Consider the following 17,450-nt stretch of genomic DNA (forward strand, 5'->3'; position numbering starts at 1 on the left):
GTTGTCCAAATCAGTCCGGCTGCGCGCTCACGTTAAGCCACCTCCTGGTGTGGGAGCCTGACTCTTTAAGCGGCAGGGCGAACGGGGCGCGGCCATGCAAATAGGGGGCGGGGTCGTGGGGGCCGCTGGGAAAATAGCCGGGGCTCTTCCCACGCGGAGACGGTCACCTGTGCATAAGGACGAGTGCCTGCCTAGTAGTGGGTAAGCTGATTTGGGGTTTCCTTCAATGCATCGACCGTGCGTGGCCGGATCTAGAGAATCCGAGCTTCCGGAAAGACGCAGGGTCAGGGGGAGGTCTATGGGGGAAGTGTGTGGGTTTTGGGTCTGCGCCTGGACGGTGATCGTTGTCCCGAATGCCTTTCCCTCCTCCATTCTATCTTGCGGCTTTCTGGTCTGTACTTTGGGGATGAGGGTCAAGCCTGCTCGCTCCTATTTTCATTGTATTTAGTAATCCCTACAGACTTGCAATGTGAAAAATGCTTTGCAAGGGCTGCATCTATCCCAGCTAGCGAGGAGTTAATGATTGGCTCATCGGGAGTAAAGTTGACGGAGAAAAGTGTAGCGTGTTCATGGTAGCTTCTTGGGGAACGGCTAAGTGCTAGGGAGGGGACGGTGACCAGCAGCTTGGTTCTTCTCGAGTTTGCTTACCCGCCAGTGGAGCCTGGCTTGTAAATTCCGCACTATTATATTATTACAAGCAACCGGATCTTGTGCACACTGCCTTGGAAGCAAGCCTTTCTGCATTCCAAGGGATTTATGTGCACAGTTAAGGCTTAAAGCTTGCTTTTACGTGCTGGATAATAACTGAAGACCGTAGTTCTCCTCTTTAACGGTTAACCTCTCCGCAGATACCGTGCTAGCAAAGCAAGACCTTGCGTTTTGAGGGCAGGTCTATTCAGAATCCTACTCTGGTCTATTCAGTGGCCCTTATTCCCAGGAAAGTGTTTTTAGGCTTGCACTAGATCTAGGTACACAGCTGTGCTGGTCTGAGGCAGTAGAACAAAGTTAAGAGTCCAGTGCCACCTCGATGACCAACCAAGTTTTATTCAAGGTATAAGCCTTTGTGTGCATGTGCACTTCTTCAGATACACTGATGTGGAAGTTAATAGTCCATACATATAGGTAGTTCACCTATATGTGTGAACTGGCAACTTCCATTTTAATGCATCCAAAGAAGTGCGTGTGCACACGAAAGTTCATGCCTTGAATAAAACTTGGTTTGTCTTAAAGGTGCCACTGGACTCCAACTTTTTTGTTAGGCTTGCACTGTTACTCAGTGCCTTGTGTCTTGCAGTTGAAAATGTAAGCCAGTTGCACAAACTAATTGTAATTAATCACAAGTGGCCTGGGACGAGAAGTGGAGATGCAACAGTGGTGTTTGGTGTGATAGGTTGGCTGCCTGTGGAAGCCTTGTACTGGCTTCTCTCCTTTCCCTTTGCTTTCCTCAGAGTCAACATTTGAATCGTTTTTAAGTTTGTATGTGAATAACCTTGCTCTCCCTGCAAGCGGACTCAGGGCAGGTTATAGATCACTTAAGTCATGACAATGAAACAATACGGTATCACCATTATCACATAAATTAGGAAGATTAAAGGTTAGAATGGTAATAAAAACCAGCATAAGACATTGCCTCGGTAGCGATGCTATGACTGGTGCCCATGGGGTGGCTAAGAGATGGAAGAAATTGGACGCCCGCTGCCTCAGCTAAAAGCCTGAAGCTCCACAACTATTGGAACCTCTATGCACTCCTAGTAATAATGCTTGAAAGCCATAGTAACAATAGACTTCCATGTGCATTGCAGTCCTTACAACAGCCTTAGAAAGTAGGTCAAGTAATGTCACCTAATTAGCAGTAGACTTGAAACAGACCGAAATAAGTCCTGTGCTTAAATTACAGAGTTTGTAGCTACAAGGTGCAGCAGTAGTTGGCCCCTTTAAAAGGATGGGATGAGACAAAGGGTGGACAACAGATCTTTCAGTTGATTTTTGGCTGCAGCGCCTAATTGAAGCTTCCAAGTTTGAAGGCAGTGAATACTATTTGCTGAGAGCGCAAACAGTAGTGTTGCCTTTGTGCCCTGTTTGTGGGCTTCACAGTCACATCTGGCCAGCTGTTGAGACTAAAATGCCAGGCTAGGTGGGCCTTTGATCTGACTCAGCAGAATCTATTAATTTTTGGCCAAATCTGCAGTTCTCATTGCAACACATTTTGCGTTGCAGCAGTTACCATCTCTTCAGCCTGACCTTGAATCTTGAGATAAACTGAACTGCAAAACGCATCCCAGACTGTTGTTGTTTTGGCTTATATGGAGCAAAGCCTCTATTTTCTCCATTGGCTGAGGCTCCTCCCTTGGGGAGGAAGGGGGGAGGGAGAGCTTGCTGTGCCCAGCTCTCTCAAATGTGTTGCTTCATGAATAGTTACAGACTACAATCTTGTAAGTGGCAGTATTTTCCCTGCAGTTTTGTAATGGCTGTTCTCTGTATGTGCTAAGGTTGTTTAACTAACTTGGTACAAATGGAACCTGCTGGGGAAAGGTGTGGGGTGGGGTAGTTCTGGGTGTTTTTCTGATTATCAGCTTGTAAAATTGGTGAGGGTGGTGGTGGAAAGTGTCATCAAGTCACAGCTGACTTGAGGCAGCCCTATAGGGTTTTCAAGACAACAGACTTGCCCAGGTGATTTGCCCTTGCCTTTTTCTGCATAGCAACCCTGGACCTCCTTGCGGGTCTCCCATCCAAGGGCTAGCCAGGGCTAACCCTGCTTAGCTTCCGAGATCTGATGAGGCAAGGCAAGCATGAGCGATCCAGGTCAGGGCAACAGATCTTGGACTGAATTTTGAGACACATAAGTGACTTTACTGTCATAGCAACTTTTAGTTATCTAGCTCTTTGTATGCACTGGTGTCCTGTGTTACACTGGAGGTTTGCAAGTTGTATGCCAAGGGAACTCCACAGTTATTTGGATGATTATCAGGGATTCCTTCATGTGAAAATAATGAATGGCAACTAAGATTTTTAGAGTACACGTTGCTACTGACCTGCCCAGACAATGTGCAGCTGTAATAAATACTCTGGGACAGAGGTGTCAATCAAGCCCCTAGAGAGGTCCTATCAGGCCCGCAAGCAACTGGCTGTAATCTGCTTTCTTCTCCCTCTCTCCTGTTTCCTTCTGCATCTCAGCTTGCTTTACCAGGCTTGCTCAGTTCCACAGGAGCTATGGAGCAAAGCCTCTATTTTCTCCATTGGCTATGGCTCCTCCCTTGGGGAGGAAGTGGGGAGGGAGAGCTTGCTTTGCCAGGCTCTCTCAATTGCACAGCAGAGCTACTGAGCCACGCCTCTCTTCCTTCTATTGACTGAAGCTCCTCAGAGCAAGAGTTGTCAGTTATCAGAGACTGTTAAACAAAGTACTGCAAGAGTGCTAATGTTTTAAGCATGTTTTATTTTAAGTTTTTTTTAAAAAAAAATCTTTAATTGTGTTTGTCTGTGTCCTTTATAAAGTTTATATCTCCACTACCTGGCATTACATTTATGACACACATAGCCCAACTCAACTAGGTCTCATGTATGTCAGATCCAGCTCTCATAACAAATGGGTTTGACACTCCTGCACTAGGGGAGTGTTCTGAGGGCAACAGTAAAGCCCAGGACTGCACATGATAGAATAGGAGTGTATAGGACAGGGGTGGCCAGACTTGCTTAACATAAGAGCCGCATAGAATAAACATCAGATGTTTGAGGGCCACAAGACAAGAACATCAGATGTTTGAAAGCAGGCAGGCAAATAGATGGGGAAGGGAAAGGTGGCAAGAAAGCAGCTTTAAATTCATTCTCTAAGCTGTCATCTGGCTTGGTTTGGAGAAGTGATTTAAAGAGAGAAATGCCTTCTCCAAGCTGTCCGACTGGGTGGTGGGGGCTTCAAGAGCCACACAATATGTGTGGAAGAGCCACATGTGGCTCCTGAGCCAAAGTTTGGCCACCCCAGGTATAGGAACATGTTCCATATCAAAACCACTCTGCTTGATGGCTGTTTGTTTATTTCAGAATCTCTCCAACCAGAACTCTACTATGATGCAGCTAGAGTCTCTCTTGCACAGTGGCTATTTCCACCCCGTGCTGCGGTCATGGCAGACGTCAGCCACTGCTTTTGATGCCACCAATCTCATCTACCCCATCTTTGTGACGTAAGTCAGATGTTACAAGTGTGTTCGTGGTTTATGGGGAATGTGTATCGTTAATGAACTTAGTGCCCTGCCTACGTTATCTTGTGATCCTTACAATAATCCATTAAGGCAGACCAGTGTCATCCCCATATTGCACATAGGAGGGGGATTAGGGGGCCAGAGAGAGCACCTCTATAGGCATCAAATGAATTATTGGCAGAAATGAAATTTTAGTTGGAGACTGTCTGGTTAGTTACCACTCAATAACAGTTCAACTGGAACTTTCTGCCTACCAAACCATACCACTTCCTTGCAGTGAGAGGCACCGAAGTATGCAGCATCCCCTTTTTCAACAGAGCAAAGCATCAGACCCCACTAAGTTGCTGTGTCAGTAGCCTCCTGGCTGCTGTCTTTGGAGGGGTCAGAAGTCCCTCGTGTACCAGCAGCAAGAACCGGGTCAAAGGAAAACAAACCGCTTGGCTACACTTCCTTGAGAGGGAAGCATTGTGACCAGAGTGCTGGTCGCATCCTGCCTGTGCAGCCATTTCCTGTTTCCCAAGAGCTGCAGGATCTGGCCAGCGGTGTATTGTATTGGATCACCACACAAGTGCTTTCTCAGGCTGTCCTGAAGCCTGCCAGCCCTTTCCGCTTCCATGACTTGCTTTCATCCTGAGCCAAGAGTACAGTCCGTACCAGGCGCCTCTGAATGGCTCATCTCTTTCTCCTGTTTAACTCTTTCAGAGACAGCCCTGATGCCGTGGAGCCCATTCCTAGTCTGCCTGGCCAGGCCCGGTAAGTCACTCAAGGCCTCTTTTCATGGGCATGTGGCCTTCCTATAGGTGCATCCGGTGTGGCTCCAATGGGACTTCCCACTTGCAGGAAGTTTCAGAGAGTGAAAGCTTAGAAAGGGTCACAAGGTCTGTCATCACTGTTGGTTTACAAATGAGCACGGGCAGTTAACGGGCATCCAGACATACAGTGCTAGTCTGCAAAACAACCAAGGCGTCTTTTCTCTGGGCCTGGCACAAAGTTGAAATGTAGGCCCTGCTCCCATTGCATAATAAAATCTCATGAACCATAGGATGAAGATCTGTTTAGTTTTCGAAATATCCTTTTTGGCTATAACGGTTGCAGTTAGAATCAAGTCCCCCTAGAGCCTTAGGCCCTAAAAAGGTGTTCCTGTCCCTGCCCCAGGTATGAGCTCTGAGAGCAGCATCAGTTTGTAACTGATTATTCCCAGCTAATTGCAGAGCAGATATATCTCTTTGGGTGGCTATGTGCAAACTCAAAACAGTATTTCTCTAGCCTTGTAGTCCCCACATTCACTAGCTGGTTTTGGCCTCTAATCTGGCTTGTAGGTGCATATAGTTGCCACCAGCCATTAACAGCCATAAAACAAACATCTTTTAGCCTTCTTTCACTTAGTTAATAGCTGATCTTCTCATGTTGTGGCCATAACATGAAGGAGGGAGACATACGAGAAGGGTGAGCCATGTTAAGAATTCCCACCCCTATCCCCAGTTTGTCCCAGTAACAGTGACCCAGGAACTTCCCTTGTAATCTGCCCTTCCCATGTGATGTCTTCATTTCACACATCAGGCGAAGGAATGTGAGATACCCTGTAACATGTGAATCAAGATAGGGTGGGCTTGGAGAGCATTGCTAAGGAGTGAGGAACGTTTGATGAAGGGGAAAATATTGGTTAGTGGGGCTGTCCTTCATTTGGGCAAGTAAAAATCCAGTAGGAAATATATTTATTTCTGAAGCTAGGGCACAGCTGGTTTCTTCCAGTGATGTGGAAGAAGGGAATGTGAAAACGTTGCTTGCGTGGGGCTTGAGAGATAAAGGAGCCTTCAAGGGTAGAGCCGATGCTCTCCTCTCTCCAAGAGGCCACTGAGTTTGCCTCTGTCTCCCCAAGATAAAGGCTCTTTTGTTGCTGGCTGCAAATGCAAGTTGAGAGATAAGGTTCTTCTCAAGGATTGGGCCCACCCATTTGGGGTCAGATAATATCCACCCATCTCTAATCCGTCCTGGCTGTGTTGGGGGCTCAAAGCTGCTTAAAGGTCCAACCTCTGCTGTGTCTGAATCTGTGCTTATGTTGGCCAGAACACTTGGATGATACTCTTAGCAACCAAGCAGGTTGGCTTGAACTTGTACTAAAGGAAGACTTGGCCCTCCTCCCCCAATTCTCTGCTAACTTTTAGCAGAATAATGTATATAATGTCATGTAGAAGCTCATTATTATAATTTATATCAAACTATCAATATGCATGGTGCTTCACGGAATATCATCCACAGAGATTAATTATGTGACAGTCCTGAGAGGTACAGTAGTGAAATTGTTGCAGGGAATTCTGGGAGTTATTGGAAGCTTGTCAGGGTCTCCTTTAGAAGAAATTTGAGGCTGCTGGTACAGAGTTTGCCCTTCAACAAACTGTTACAAGATGGCAAATGTAGTCTAAGACATGTTCAATAATCTGCGGTGTGGCAATGAGGCCCAATACATCTGGCAAGAACCCCGCATGAAAAGACTGTATCTGAGAACATCCCCCCAGAATTCTTTGTAATAGGCACTGATTTTGTGGCTGGTCCAACTAGGTGAGTTCTGTGAAGACAAAGGTTGAGGTTGGACTGGGAGGTTTTGCTACTGTCACAAAATGATGCCCCCTACTGTTTTTTCCATCTTGTTTGTATAACTTGCTCCCTATACCCTAGTTTAATTGCTTAAGAAGCAGGGGGATCCTCCAGGTCCAGGTTGCTCCATTACTGCATCTTTGTGTGAAGAAGATCCTAATGTCTTGCATGCTGATCTGACCCTCTTTCTCCTCAGGTATGGAGTCAACAAGCTGGAGGAGATGCTGCGCCCTCTGGTGGCTGATGGGCTGAAGTGCATTCTGATATTTGGTGTCCCCACTAAAGCAGCCAAGGTGTGAAAAGGGATAGCAGTGGTGATGGCAGCTTGCAGTATGAACCCAGGACCTTCCATATGCATAGCCTGTGTTCTACCATTTGGCTGTGACCCAGTTCTTCTAACTGGCTACATGGCATCCCCAGTTATTCATATCTTGCCCCCCTCCCCATAGGATGAACAAGGCTCTGCAGCTGATGCGAAGGACACACCGGCAATCCAGGCTGTGAAGATGATCCGGTCTGAATTCCCAGAGTTGCTGATAGCCTGTGATGTCTGCCTCTGCCCATACACTTCTCATGGACATTGTGGTAAGTGCTGTGGGGCACTGATGCAATCTGCCCTCTGTTTATAGGACTAATATGCTCTTTGGGTTGTATGTTTGTTGGACCAGATGATGCCAGAGGGGCAAGAGGCAGTGGTCTGCCACTGTGTCTGGAATGACATTTCACTGAAACTGTAATTGATCATTTGCATTTATTTCTAGTTGCTTTGAGAACCAGTTTTTGTTGTTGTTGAAAGGCAAGGTAAAAATGCAGATCAGTAACAATATCATATCTGTAGCAAGGAAATTCTGCAACCTTGTATATGTTTTCTTCTGGAACAACAAATGGTCAAGAAAAGTCCTCCTTATTGAATGTGACTGGAGATCTGTGCAAAGAGCACATGTGCTGTTTTCTGACCATTGGGAATACTGTCCAGGGTTTATTGCCCCTCTGTGTCTCCTGTGTTTCTTTTTCTGTATTTATTTCAGTGTTAGGGGCTAGAAGCTGGGTTTTTGTTTTTAAGAGAAGGTGAAATAGTGTGGTAACAGCCTGGGCTATTGCTTCTGCAATAGAGGATTTGACTGGTTCTTAAGCTTGCTTCACACAAGCCTAACTGAAGCAGTGAGATAGTGAGAGCAGTGGAGAGTGAAGCCTCTTCTCATCACATCTGGAATTGGACATGGACAGTGGTTTTTATGTGTTCCTCTGTTCTTTCAGGCATCCTTCGGGAGGATGGCACCCTCCAGAACGAGGCCAGCTGCCAGAGACTGGCAGAGGTGGCACTGGCTTACGCTAAGGCAGGTGAGTGTTGAATTGATTCCATTTCAGTTCATTATGTTTATTAGAAATACTGCCTTAAGCAATCAACATCATAAGGAAACTTTCACAGGATCAGGCTAAAAGTCCACATGGCACATCATTCTGTTGCAAACAGTGGCCAGCCAGATATCCTGGAAGACCCTCACACAGGGCATAAAGCCTTGCCCTATACTTGCCACCTGAACAACTGGCATTCAGTTATGCTGCTTTTGAACATGGAGGTTCCATTTAGCCAGTATGGCAAATAGCCATTGATGGGAGCTGACCGACTTGAACTTCTCTAATCCTGTGTCCTGTGGCAGTGAGTTCCGCAAGTTAATTATGCATTACACAAAGAAGTGCTTCCTTCTACTTCTCCTGGTTCTAATGCCCATCACCTTTATTGTGTGCAAGTATTTGGGGAGTGGGAGAAAGTTCTCTCCATCAGTTTTCTCCCCCATTACACATAATTGTACAGGAATAAGAGATTTATATTGATACAGAAGAACAAACCATGAATTATGCAAGCTGGTTTTCACCCCTGCGTGTGTAATAAATCAACCACAGTTAAAGTATTAATTGCATAGCTTCTTATCTGGAGCCTCTTGTGTCCTTCATCTTTTTTCCAGGATGCCATATTGTTGCCCCCTCGGATATGATGGACGGGCGCATCCGTGCGATAAAGGAGGCCCTGATCTCCAATGACATGGGCAACAAGGTGGGTGAGAAGGCCACAGAAGGACATTGGAGGCTGCCATACGAGTGCCCCCTAACCACTTGAGCCCCACACCTTATTTGTGCATCATGTCCTGGCCCTGCAACAAATTTATATACATGGGATGGTGGCTGTGAACACAAGTGCTTTTGACTGAACACGACTGCAGAGAGGAATTCTTTTCATGTCAGTTTGACCTCAAATGCTGTTTCCAGTCTGCAAGTCATATTCTGCAGTAAGAATCTAACCTTGTCCTAACTCTCCATAGCCCTGAAACCTCCAGTCAGTTTCCTCTTTCTTCAGGGCTGTAGTAGTAGATGGGGGGCACTAATAAGGGTTCCAGAGCATGATTAAGCTCTTGAGACACACTGGTCGTGGTTTTCAAGAGCTTGCTCGGAGGACGTGGTGAGAGGCCTCAAACTCAGCCCCCGGCACGCCCTCAACTCTCTCTTGTGTCTGCAGGTTTCCATCATGAGCTACAGTGCCAAGTTTGCTTCCTGCTTCTATGGCCCTTTTAGGTGAGTCTGTGTTGAACCTTCGAGTTCATTTCTGACTTCTGAACAAGAGGGTTTCCATTTGGCCTAGCAAGCTGAGGCTGTAGTGTAACTCTGGATTCATTGTTGACTGATCTCTAAGCTGAACAGCATGTCTGAGGCCTGTCTTTTCCCCCCAGGTTGCCATTCTGGTTTGGGAAGTACCTGGAGATTTTGTGGGTGGATCCTGAGTAGGGCAGGGTTTGGGGAGGGGGAGGGATCCTGGCAGGATATGATGCCATAGAGTCCATCCTTCAAAGCAACCATTTTCTCCAGGGGGGACTGATCTTAGTTGTCTGGAAATCAGTTGTTAAAGTGGGAGATCTTCAGGTGCACCTGGAGGTTGGCAGCTGTACCCCCATGCCGAATTTCAGATAGCTTCTCAGGACATGGAGTTCATGGAGTGCTATGGTCTTAGGCATTGTATATAAATAATGATAATCACAACCTCTGCAGAGGTTGATGGTGCTGAAGAATCTCTTGGAAAGGTCATTGGAAATTTTAGTTGTCATTTACAAGGCCTTGCTTTGTGTGTCTCTGTGTTTAAAAAAAATCCCTTTCCATAAGTTCATGGTGAAAAAATAAAATTGTTTATAAATCAATTTGAGTTTGTATGGCAAATTTATAGATATAATTATAAATGTCATAGAAATCTAACTTCAAGCAGTATTAAAAATAAAAATAAGTAAATATTAATGTATAGCCAAAGCTGCAGATTTTTTTTAAAAAAATCATAATTTTAAGCCAAAGGAGGGAGTTACAACTTCCTCACTTTTATTTGAAAGAATCTCGATTATTTTTTTAAAAAGTATTGGCTAACTTGGGATCATTGTTAGTGTAACATAAAATAGACCCCTCTGTCCTGTCCCCCCACTTCTGAAAGGAAGGCAAAGTTAACCTGTTTTTCTCAAAAGGCCTCTCTTTGTGGGACACTGTGGGGAAATACCTTGTAGTTACCTTCCTTGATCTTCTCCCTCCCGCCCCCGTAGAGATGCAGCCTTGTCCAAACCCGCCTTCGGAGACAGACGGTGTTACCAGCTTCCTCCAGGGGCTCGAGGACTGGCTGTGCGAGCAGTGGTGAGTTGCCCCATCTGGAGGCCTCCTGCGTGTCCCAAGCCAGGGGATTCCACTTGGCCCTGAAGAAGAAGCCTCAGCCTCCATCCTTGTCCTCTTCTCTCAAAGCTTTAGCTGCTGCTATACTAGGCACCACATAAAAGCACTCCGCTGGGAAGACTTGGGGTCATTAAGCGGGGCTGGGCTGTGAAAATCCATAATCCTGCTCTTCTTGCAACACAAACCAGAGATCTCCTTAGTGGATTTACTTTGTTCAGGAATGGAGATTAAAGCTGAACTTGATCCTCATGGGGTCGTCCACTAGAGATTGTGCTGAAGTTTCACCCTGCTTCTGTCTGTTTTTTGTGAATATAACTTTTTGTGGTGGGAATGACATAGTAGTGAGGTGGAAATCAAGAACCAGGTCCTTGCTAGATTGGAGGAGGGAGAAGTGGAAAGAAAGCAACTTTAACTTTAAATGCATTCTCCAAGCTACTCGCTGGCTTGGCTTGGAGATGTGATTTAAAGAGAGAAATGCCTTCTCCAAGGTGACCAACAGGGTGGTGGGGGCTTCAAGAGCCACACGATCTGTGTGAAAGAGCCACATGTGGCTCCCAAGCTGCAGTTTGGCCACCCCTGGCATAGGAGAATTCCCAAGGAGCCTGCAGTTTCTCAGGTGTCAAACAGCCTCTCATGTCCCTTGACTATTAGCCTTTAAAAAGAATGCTGTGTACAAATTATGTCATCCGGGGGGGGAGGGACCAAACTCCTTACAAAATCTATCCCTTCAGTGTTTCCACCCCTAACAGTCACCTGGAGGGGGGCAAGTTTGCTGAGCCAAATAACTATTATTGGCACATGATGTGTGTGTGCAGAAACAAAGCAGCTTTGTTCTGCTGTGGGCTCTCTTTTTGTTACTTGAAGTCTTCCTGTTGTACTAGGCAACAGTCATGCATACTATGCTATAAACTAAGGATTTTTAATCTAACAGCTTCCCTCTGTTTCTCAATTTTCTACCCAATCCCCAGGACCGGGATGTGCGAGAAGGAGCAGATATGCTAATGGTAAAACCAGGGATGCCCTACCTAGACCTTGTGCGGGAGGTCAAGGATAAAGTAAGTCACCTGCTTCCTCCCCCCCCCTCCCCAAATAATGAGAGATGGCATTGGCTGACTTTGCCTACACCACTTTCCTTACGATCTTGGACTAAGGCATTCTGGCTGTTGCAGCATCTTGGTGGAGCTGTGTACATGTGCTTCTTTTCCAGCATCCCACCCACCCGTTGGCTGTTTACCATGTCTCAGGGGAGTTTGCCATGTTGTGGCATGGAGCACAAGCTGGTGCCTTTAACTTGAAGACTGCAGTTCTGGAAGCCATGACAGGGTTCAGACGAGCAGGTGAGAGGAGAAGGAAGACCAGAGGGGCCCAGAAACTGCTATGAGGACCCCGATGGCAAGAATATGTTCTTGGGTGGGTCAGAGTGCCCACTGCCTGCCTGGGTTGCTGACATCATATAGGCACTGAATCTTGAAGCATTCCTTCTGATGTGCTCCTGTGTTTTGCATGTCAGTAGTCTTAAGCACCTACATAAAGACAGTTGGCTCAGTGAATTAAAGACAGGTGCTCTTCCTGCATATATTTTATGATTGAATGTGCAATGTAAAACCACTGGAAGGGGCTACAGTTCAGTGGGAAAGTTCATGTGTTATTCAACATATGTTGTATGCAGAAGATCCCAAGTTCAGTCCGCAGCATCTCCCATTAAAGGATCCCAGGTAGCCACTTCTCTCCTAGAGATCCCAGAGGGCCACCGCTTATCAGTGTAAAGAACTAGATGGAACAATGGTTTCATTTGGTATACGGCTGCTTATGTTCAAAGGAACAGTGGTGGAAGAGAGGATATTTTGAAAAGCAGAAAAAATTAAAGGGATTCCAGAATTTTGCACATAAAAAGAAACTGGGAGAAGCACAGAAGACATTTAAGCCAGGAAATATAAATTTTAAAATGCTGAGACTTTAAGAGAGGCTTAGAGTTGCAATAGCCTTACAGTAGAGCATATGCTTGGAATGTAGAAAGTTCCTGGTTCAATCCCTTGCAGTGACCCTATATTTATTACATTTTTGTCTCACGCTTCTTCGGAGGAGCTCAAGGCAACATGCATAGACCTCCTTTTATCCTCACAATCATCCTGTGGGGTAGGTTGAAAATTGAGAGGCCAGAGTTACCAGGGAACATCATGGTAGAGGTTTTAACCCTGGACTCTCTTGCCTTACTTCTGCAGAGTATCTACAAGCTGCTCTGCTCTGCAATAAATTGATTTTTTTTTTTATTCTAGGGGCTGACATCATCATTACATACTATGTGCCTCAGCTTCTGCGGTGGCTTAAAGAAGACCAGGCATGAAGCATGCGCCTCCCTCTCTCCTGTGATGGGAGAGGAAGGAGGAGTTCGGCAGCAGTTGGCAACAAGGGGCAGGCACCCCCTGTCTTTTTGAGAGACTGAGCACGGCTTTGGGGTGGGAATGGATGCAGACCATGCACCCTCCTACCTGCAGTGCTCCTTAGTCACCAAAGGAATAATCCCTCCTAAAGTGCTGTTGTAATCAAATCCTGAGGCCCTTGCATCCTGAGCTGGTGCTGCACCCTTCTTTTTTACAAAATATGCATGTTCAAAAATGCTACAAGCAAGGAAGAGTTAAGTTCTTAGCCCTGTAAAACTCCTTGCTGCATCAGTAGTAGATGAATTGGAAGTGTTTGTACAGCAGAAGAAGATGCTTGTAAAAAGTGCCATTGAGCTGTGAAGGTCAGACTGAGGCCTTCTGGGAGTAAGGCCAACCCTTTCTCTGCGATCCCCTAATTTAAAATCTAACAAGGATGACAAGTGCTCCTTTATTCCACAAACTAGAAGTAGTTATCTAGAAGAAGTCTGCCTCTATATCTATCGATAGATACAGATATATACATAAACACATGCCAAAATAGCAAAAGAGTGGCTGTAGGATTGACTATAGACAATCACTGGTATCTTAATGGTTGCCAGGCATATAGACTCATCCTGTACGTGAGGGATGTGGTTATTTTGAGAATATGAGCCATATTTTAGATGGCTTCAAATGTTACCACTATTTTTACCCTGGTAGGACTCCTGTGTTTTTAACTAGCAGTATGATAGAAATCTTAACTAGGGTAGTTTCTCTTGTTGAAATAGGCCTTTTTTATACACAACAGCTGGCCAAGGAATGAACTATGACTTGATCAGTTAATCACTAGTTTGTTAAAGTAGACTGCAGAATTGAGGTCATTTGTAGTCCAGCTGAAACCACTGGGGCCAGGCAGATGGGCAAGTGATTTGTAGCTGAAGTGTATTTACATCTGAGTGCACGAGCTTTTGCCCTTTCCTTTCATGTATTTTGACCACTAATGTACTGCCCCTCTCAATGCTGTGTTTCCGTGAACAATGAGAAAATTACCTACACCACCTACAGAGCTGGAGTCCAACCTTTCTTTATATCATTTTAGATTAAACTTTGGAGGGAAAGTAAAAAGTACCAATACTTTCTGGAATACCTTTTTTATTTGGTTCTAAAGGAAGCATGCAGGAGAAAGTAGGGTTTTTAAGGAGGGTATTGCTATGCAGGTGGGCAGGTAAGGAGGAAGGCTACACTGGTAGTGGTACGTGGCTTTAAAACCATTAAATCCAACAAAAATATGGCATCAAAACATTGGGCAGGAAAGAGGTATCACTGAGGGGATGCCAAATAAAGTCTTTACTCATTGCTGGAAACTGGCAACAGAAGTTTGTGTGGGGAGAGAGCACCCAAGTTTTGGTTAAATGTTGATAATAGGGTTGCCAGGTCCCCCTGGCCACTGCTGGGGGATGGGGGTGGTAGGGTTGCCAGATCCAGGTTGGGAAACTCTTGGAGATTTGGGGTGGAGCCTGGGGGAAGACACTGACTTCAGTGGGGTACAATTAGGGTTGTCAATCCCCACGTGGGGGCAGGGGATCCCCCAGTTTGGAGGCTCTCCTGCTTCAGGGTCATCAGAAAGCAAGGGGGGGGGAAATGTCTGCTGGGAACTCCATTATACTCTATGGAGGCCAATTCCCATAGGGTATAATGGAGAATTGATCTGCAGGTATCTGGGGCTCTGGAGGAGCTGTTGTTTGAGATAGAGGCACCAAATTTTCAGCATAGCATCCAGTGCCTCTCCCCAAAATACCCTCCAAGTTTCAAAAAGATTGGACTAGGGGGTGCAGTTCTATGAGCCCCAAAAGAAAGTACTCCATTATTTCCAGTGCAGAGAAGGCATTTAGAAGGTGTGCAATCCCTTTAAATGTGATGGACAAAACTCCTTTTAGAGTTCAGTTCTGCTTGTCACACCCTTGCTCCTGGCTCCACCCCCAAAGTCCCCGGATATTTCTTGAATTGGACTTGGCAACCCTAGGTACAATGCCATAGAGTCTACCCTCCAAAGCATCCATTTTCTCCAGGGGGACTGATTTGTATAGTTTGGAGGTGAGCTGTAATTCTGGGGGATCCACAGATCCCATCTGGAGGATGGCATCCCTAGTTGAAAAAGAATGCCATAAAGGGATTGTATTATGGGCTATCATAGTCTTACCTGGTCTGATAGGACCTGTTCCAATCCCTTTCTGACATGCTAAGGATAATCTCTAAATTCTGTCTTTTCTACTCTGCAGTTCTCAGGGCTTGTTGGAGGGATCTGGCCTATCAAATTTGTATGAGCTCTGTCGCAGTTTATAGTGCAGGCATAGTCGACAACAGCAAAGGGAACTCTGGATTGTGAGGGATAAGCTTTCTTAAATCTTTTCCTTCACATTTGCCTCCCAACACACAGCTAATAGATTGGGTTTTCAGGTTGTTAATAAGGAAGACTTGGGTAGTGCCTTGGGTGAACTATGCCCTAGAACAGTGGTGTCAAACATGTGGCTTGTGGACTGGATCTGGCCCACGCAGGTCTCAAATCTAACCCTGAGCAAGTTCCTTCTCATGCATCCTTTTCCAGGGCTGCTACTGCAGCTGTACTGTAGCTTGCTCTCCCCCCCCCACTTTCTCAGTGGCTCTTTGCTTCCTGTTTCTTGCCTCCCTCCCTTCCCACATACAGAGCCTCGTGACTGCTTCCTGCTTTGTGCAGGAGAGATGCAAAGACAGGCCTCTCTCACATACACACACCCCTTCTGCTTTCTTCTCTGGGACTGCTCCTCTTTTGGGGAGGAAGGAAGGGGGAACAAAGAGGGGGGGACACAAGTAGAGTCCCATCATGACAGCATCAAGACCAACAACATTTTCCTCCATCTATAATTTTATGTGTAAGCACATGTCATCTTGGGAGGGGGAGATGGTGGATGGATGGATTCTTCTAACAAGCACAGTGTACACTGAAGAAATTATTTTGGCTTATTCTGAAAAGTTTGAATTAGAACAATTGGATTGGTCCTTATATCTTGGAGAGTGGAGTAAATGATAATAGTGCACATTGGTAATGAGACAGGAAAACTTGCTGTCAACTCAGTTCGGGAGGATGCATTGTCTTGAGCTTCATTATCAATTGCAATTCAGCAGTCTCTCTAATCTCCCTTTGAAATTCCCTTGTAAGAGCATTATTACTCTTAAATCAGCAACTGAATGTTGTGGTGTCCAATGTCAGTCTTATGTTCGTTTACTCTTTGCTTCCTCCTGGGTGGAACTGAGACGTAAGTTTCCCATCTCATTACCAATGCTGGTATCTCTGCACCTACTACCCCTCTGCATATCACACCTAATCCAATCAAGACCACTATTGCCATTCATCTACTATTGCCATTTGACATCTGAAATCACCTTTATAAAATTTGTATCTCTGGAACCTCGTGTTATGTTTTATGGCCCAAGAAAGTGACATTTATGTCAGATCCAGCCCTCATAACAAATGAGTTTGACACCTCTGCCCTAGAAGGTGTCCCCAGATCCTCCACAACATGCAAGGGGCCATTGATGTGGAAATAATTAACACTGAAAAATTGGGAACTGCCTTCTTAGTGGGAAAAAGTATTCCAGCTCAAAATACAATACAGGAGAAAGTTCATAGTTCTTCATTCTGCTTGTATCCCGCTCTTCATCTGAATAAATTGGCTAAGAATATGTGGGTGGCGGGTGGGTCCCAGATATCCTGCCCTACCTAGCTGCATTAGTTCACATCAGAAATGGACATGTGGCAAGTATTTTTCTTTAGAACCAGTTCAAAATTGGTGATTACGATACTCATTGCTGTAGATTATCCACCACTTGAATTTGATTCTTCAAAATTCTTTACAAATTCCATCAGATGTGAATAACAGAAGGTGAAATGTGCCAATAACAAAAGGTGGAAACTAGCTCTCCCTCACCTATTACATCAGCCCTGCAGCTCATGCCCTATAGACAGAATTTAACTAGTACCATTTCCCCCATCACTGCTGCTTTATGGCTGGCAAAGCTTCACCTGTTGTATTTCTGGCTGTCATATAGCCTTTAAAAGAAACTGGAGCCCTGCTAAGATGGGAGAAGTACCATTTTTAGGCAGCAAGAGATAGGGTTACCAACTTCCAAGTGTGCCCTGGGGTTCTCCAGGAATTAATGATCTCGTAGTCACAGATATAACTTCCACCGGAGGTAATGATTCTTTTTTGGTGCGGGTGGGGGGCGTCACATCACTTTTCAGGTTCCCTCTCCCCCGCAGGCAGCACTCCCAAATATCCAGGAATTTATGAGGCCGGAGTAGGGAGTCCACCGAACTCTGCATGTACCCAAAGACAGACACCTTTTAATTCTGACGTTCCAGGTGAGGGTCTGTGATTTATTCTGACGTTTTGACACACGAAGCACAGATTTCCCCCCATGAAAATCTGCAGGGATGACAGTGAGTCGCACCTATTGAATTACTGCCTATCTGACACAAGGCTGAAAGGCACTAGCCTGGCAATTCAAAACCCAGTACTGAGAGTCAGTCCTGGATGAGGTTTAACTGTTGATTGTCTCTGCTCTT

The 17,450-nt window shown here is 45.6% G+C and overlaps 1 protein-coding gene across 2 annotated transcripts; it reads left to right on the plus strand.

The window, feature by feature from the left end:
• The first annotated feature begins 198 nt into the window (after positions 1-198).
• Positions 199-13,991, plus strand: ALAD (aminolevulinate dehydratase). 2 transcript variants are annotated; one of them, XM_060251162.1, is made up of 12 exons: positions 199-391; positions 4,036-4,175; positions 4,896-4,946; positions 6,985-7,081; positions 7,238-7,373; positions 8,046-8,129; positions 8,756-8,844; positions 9,304-9,359; positions 10,364-10,451; positions 11,456-11,542; positions 11,695-11,824; positions 12,764-13,991. In XM_060251162.1, the coding sequence occupies exons 1-12, from the start codon at positions 227-229 to the stop codon at positions 12,829-12,831; spliced, it is 1,191 nt and encodes a 396-aa protein (XP_060107145.1). In that variant the 5' UTR covers positions 199-226; the 3' UTR covers positions 12,832-13,991. The 2 variants fall into 2 exon arrangements, with proteins under 2 accessions (XP_060107145.1, XP_060107146.1); XM_060251163.1 differs by having other exon boundaries at positions 199-283.
• The last annotated feature ends 3,459 nt before the right edge of the window (positions 13,992-17,450 follow it).

Source organism: Heteronotia binoei, chromosome 12 (assembly GCF_032191835.1).
Source record: "Heteronotia binoei isolate CCM8104 ecotype False Entrance Well chromosome 12, APGP_CSIRO_Hbin_v1, whole genome shotgun sequence".
Taxonomy (NCBI): domain Eukaryota; kingdom Metazoa; phylum Chordata; class Lepidosauria; order Squamata; family Gekkonidae; genus Heteronotia; species Heteronotia binoei.

What these genes read in the sequence shown, in the direction of transcription:
- ALAD (XM_060251162.1), top strand. Translation starts at nt 227, where the DNA reads ATGCATCGACCGTGCGTGGCCGGATCTAGAGAATCCGAGCTTCCGGAA. An exon ending in TCCCCACTAAAGCAGCCAAG is followed by an intron (nt 7,082 to 7,237) that starts GTGTGAAAAGGG and finishes CCCTCCCCATAG; the next exon opens with GATGAACAAGGCTCTGCAGC. An exon ending in GACTGGCTGTGCGAGCAGTG is followed by an intron (nt 10,452 to 11,455) that starts GTGAGTTGCCCC and finishes CCCAATCCCCAG; the next exon opens with GACCGGGATGTGCGAGAAGG.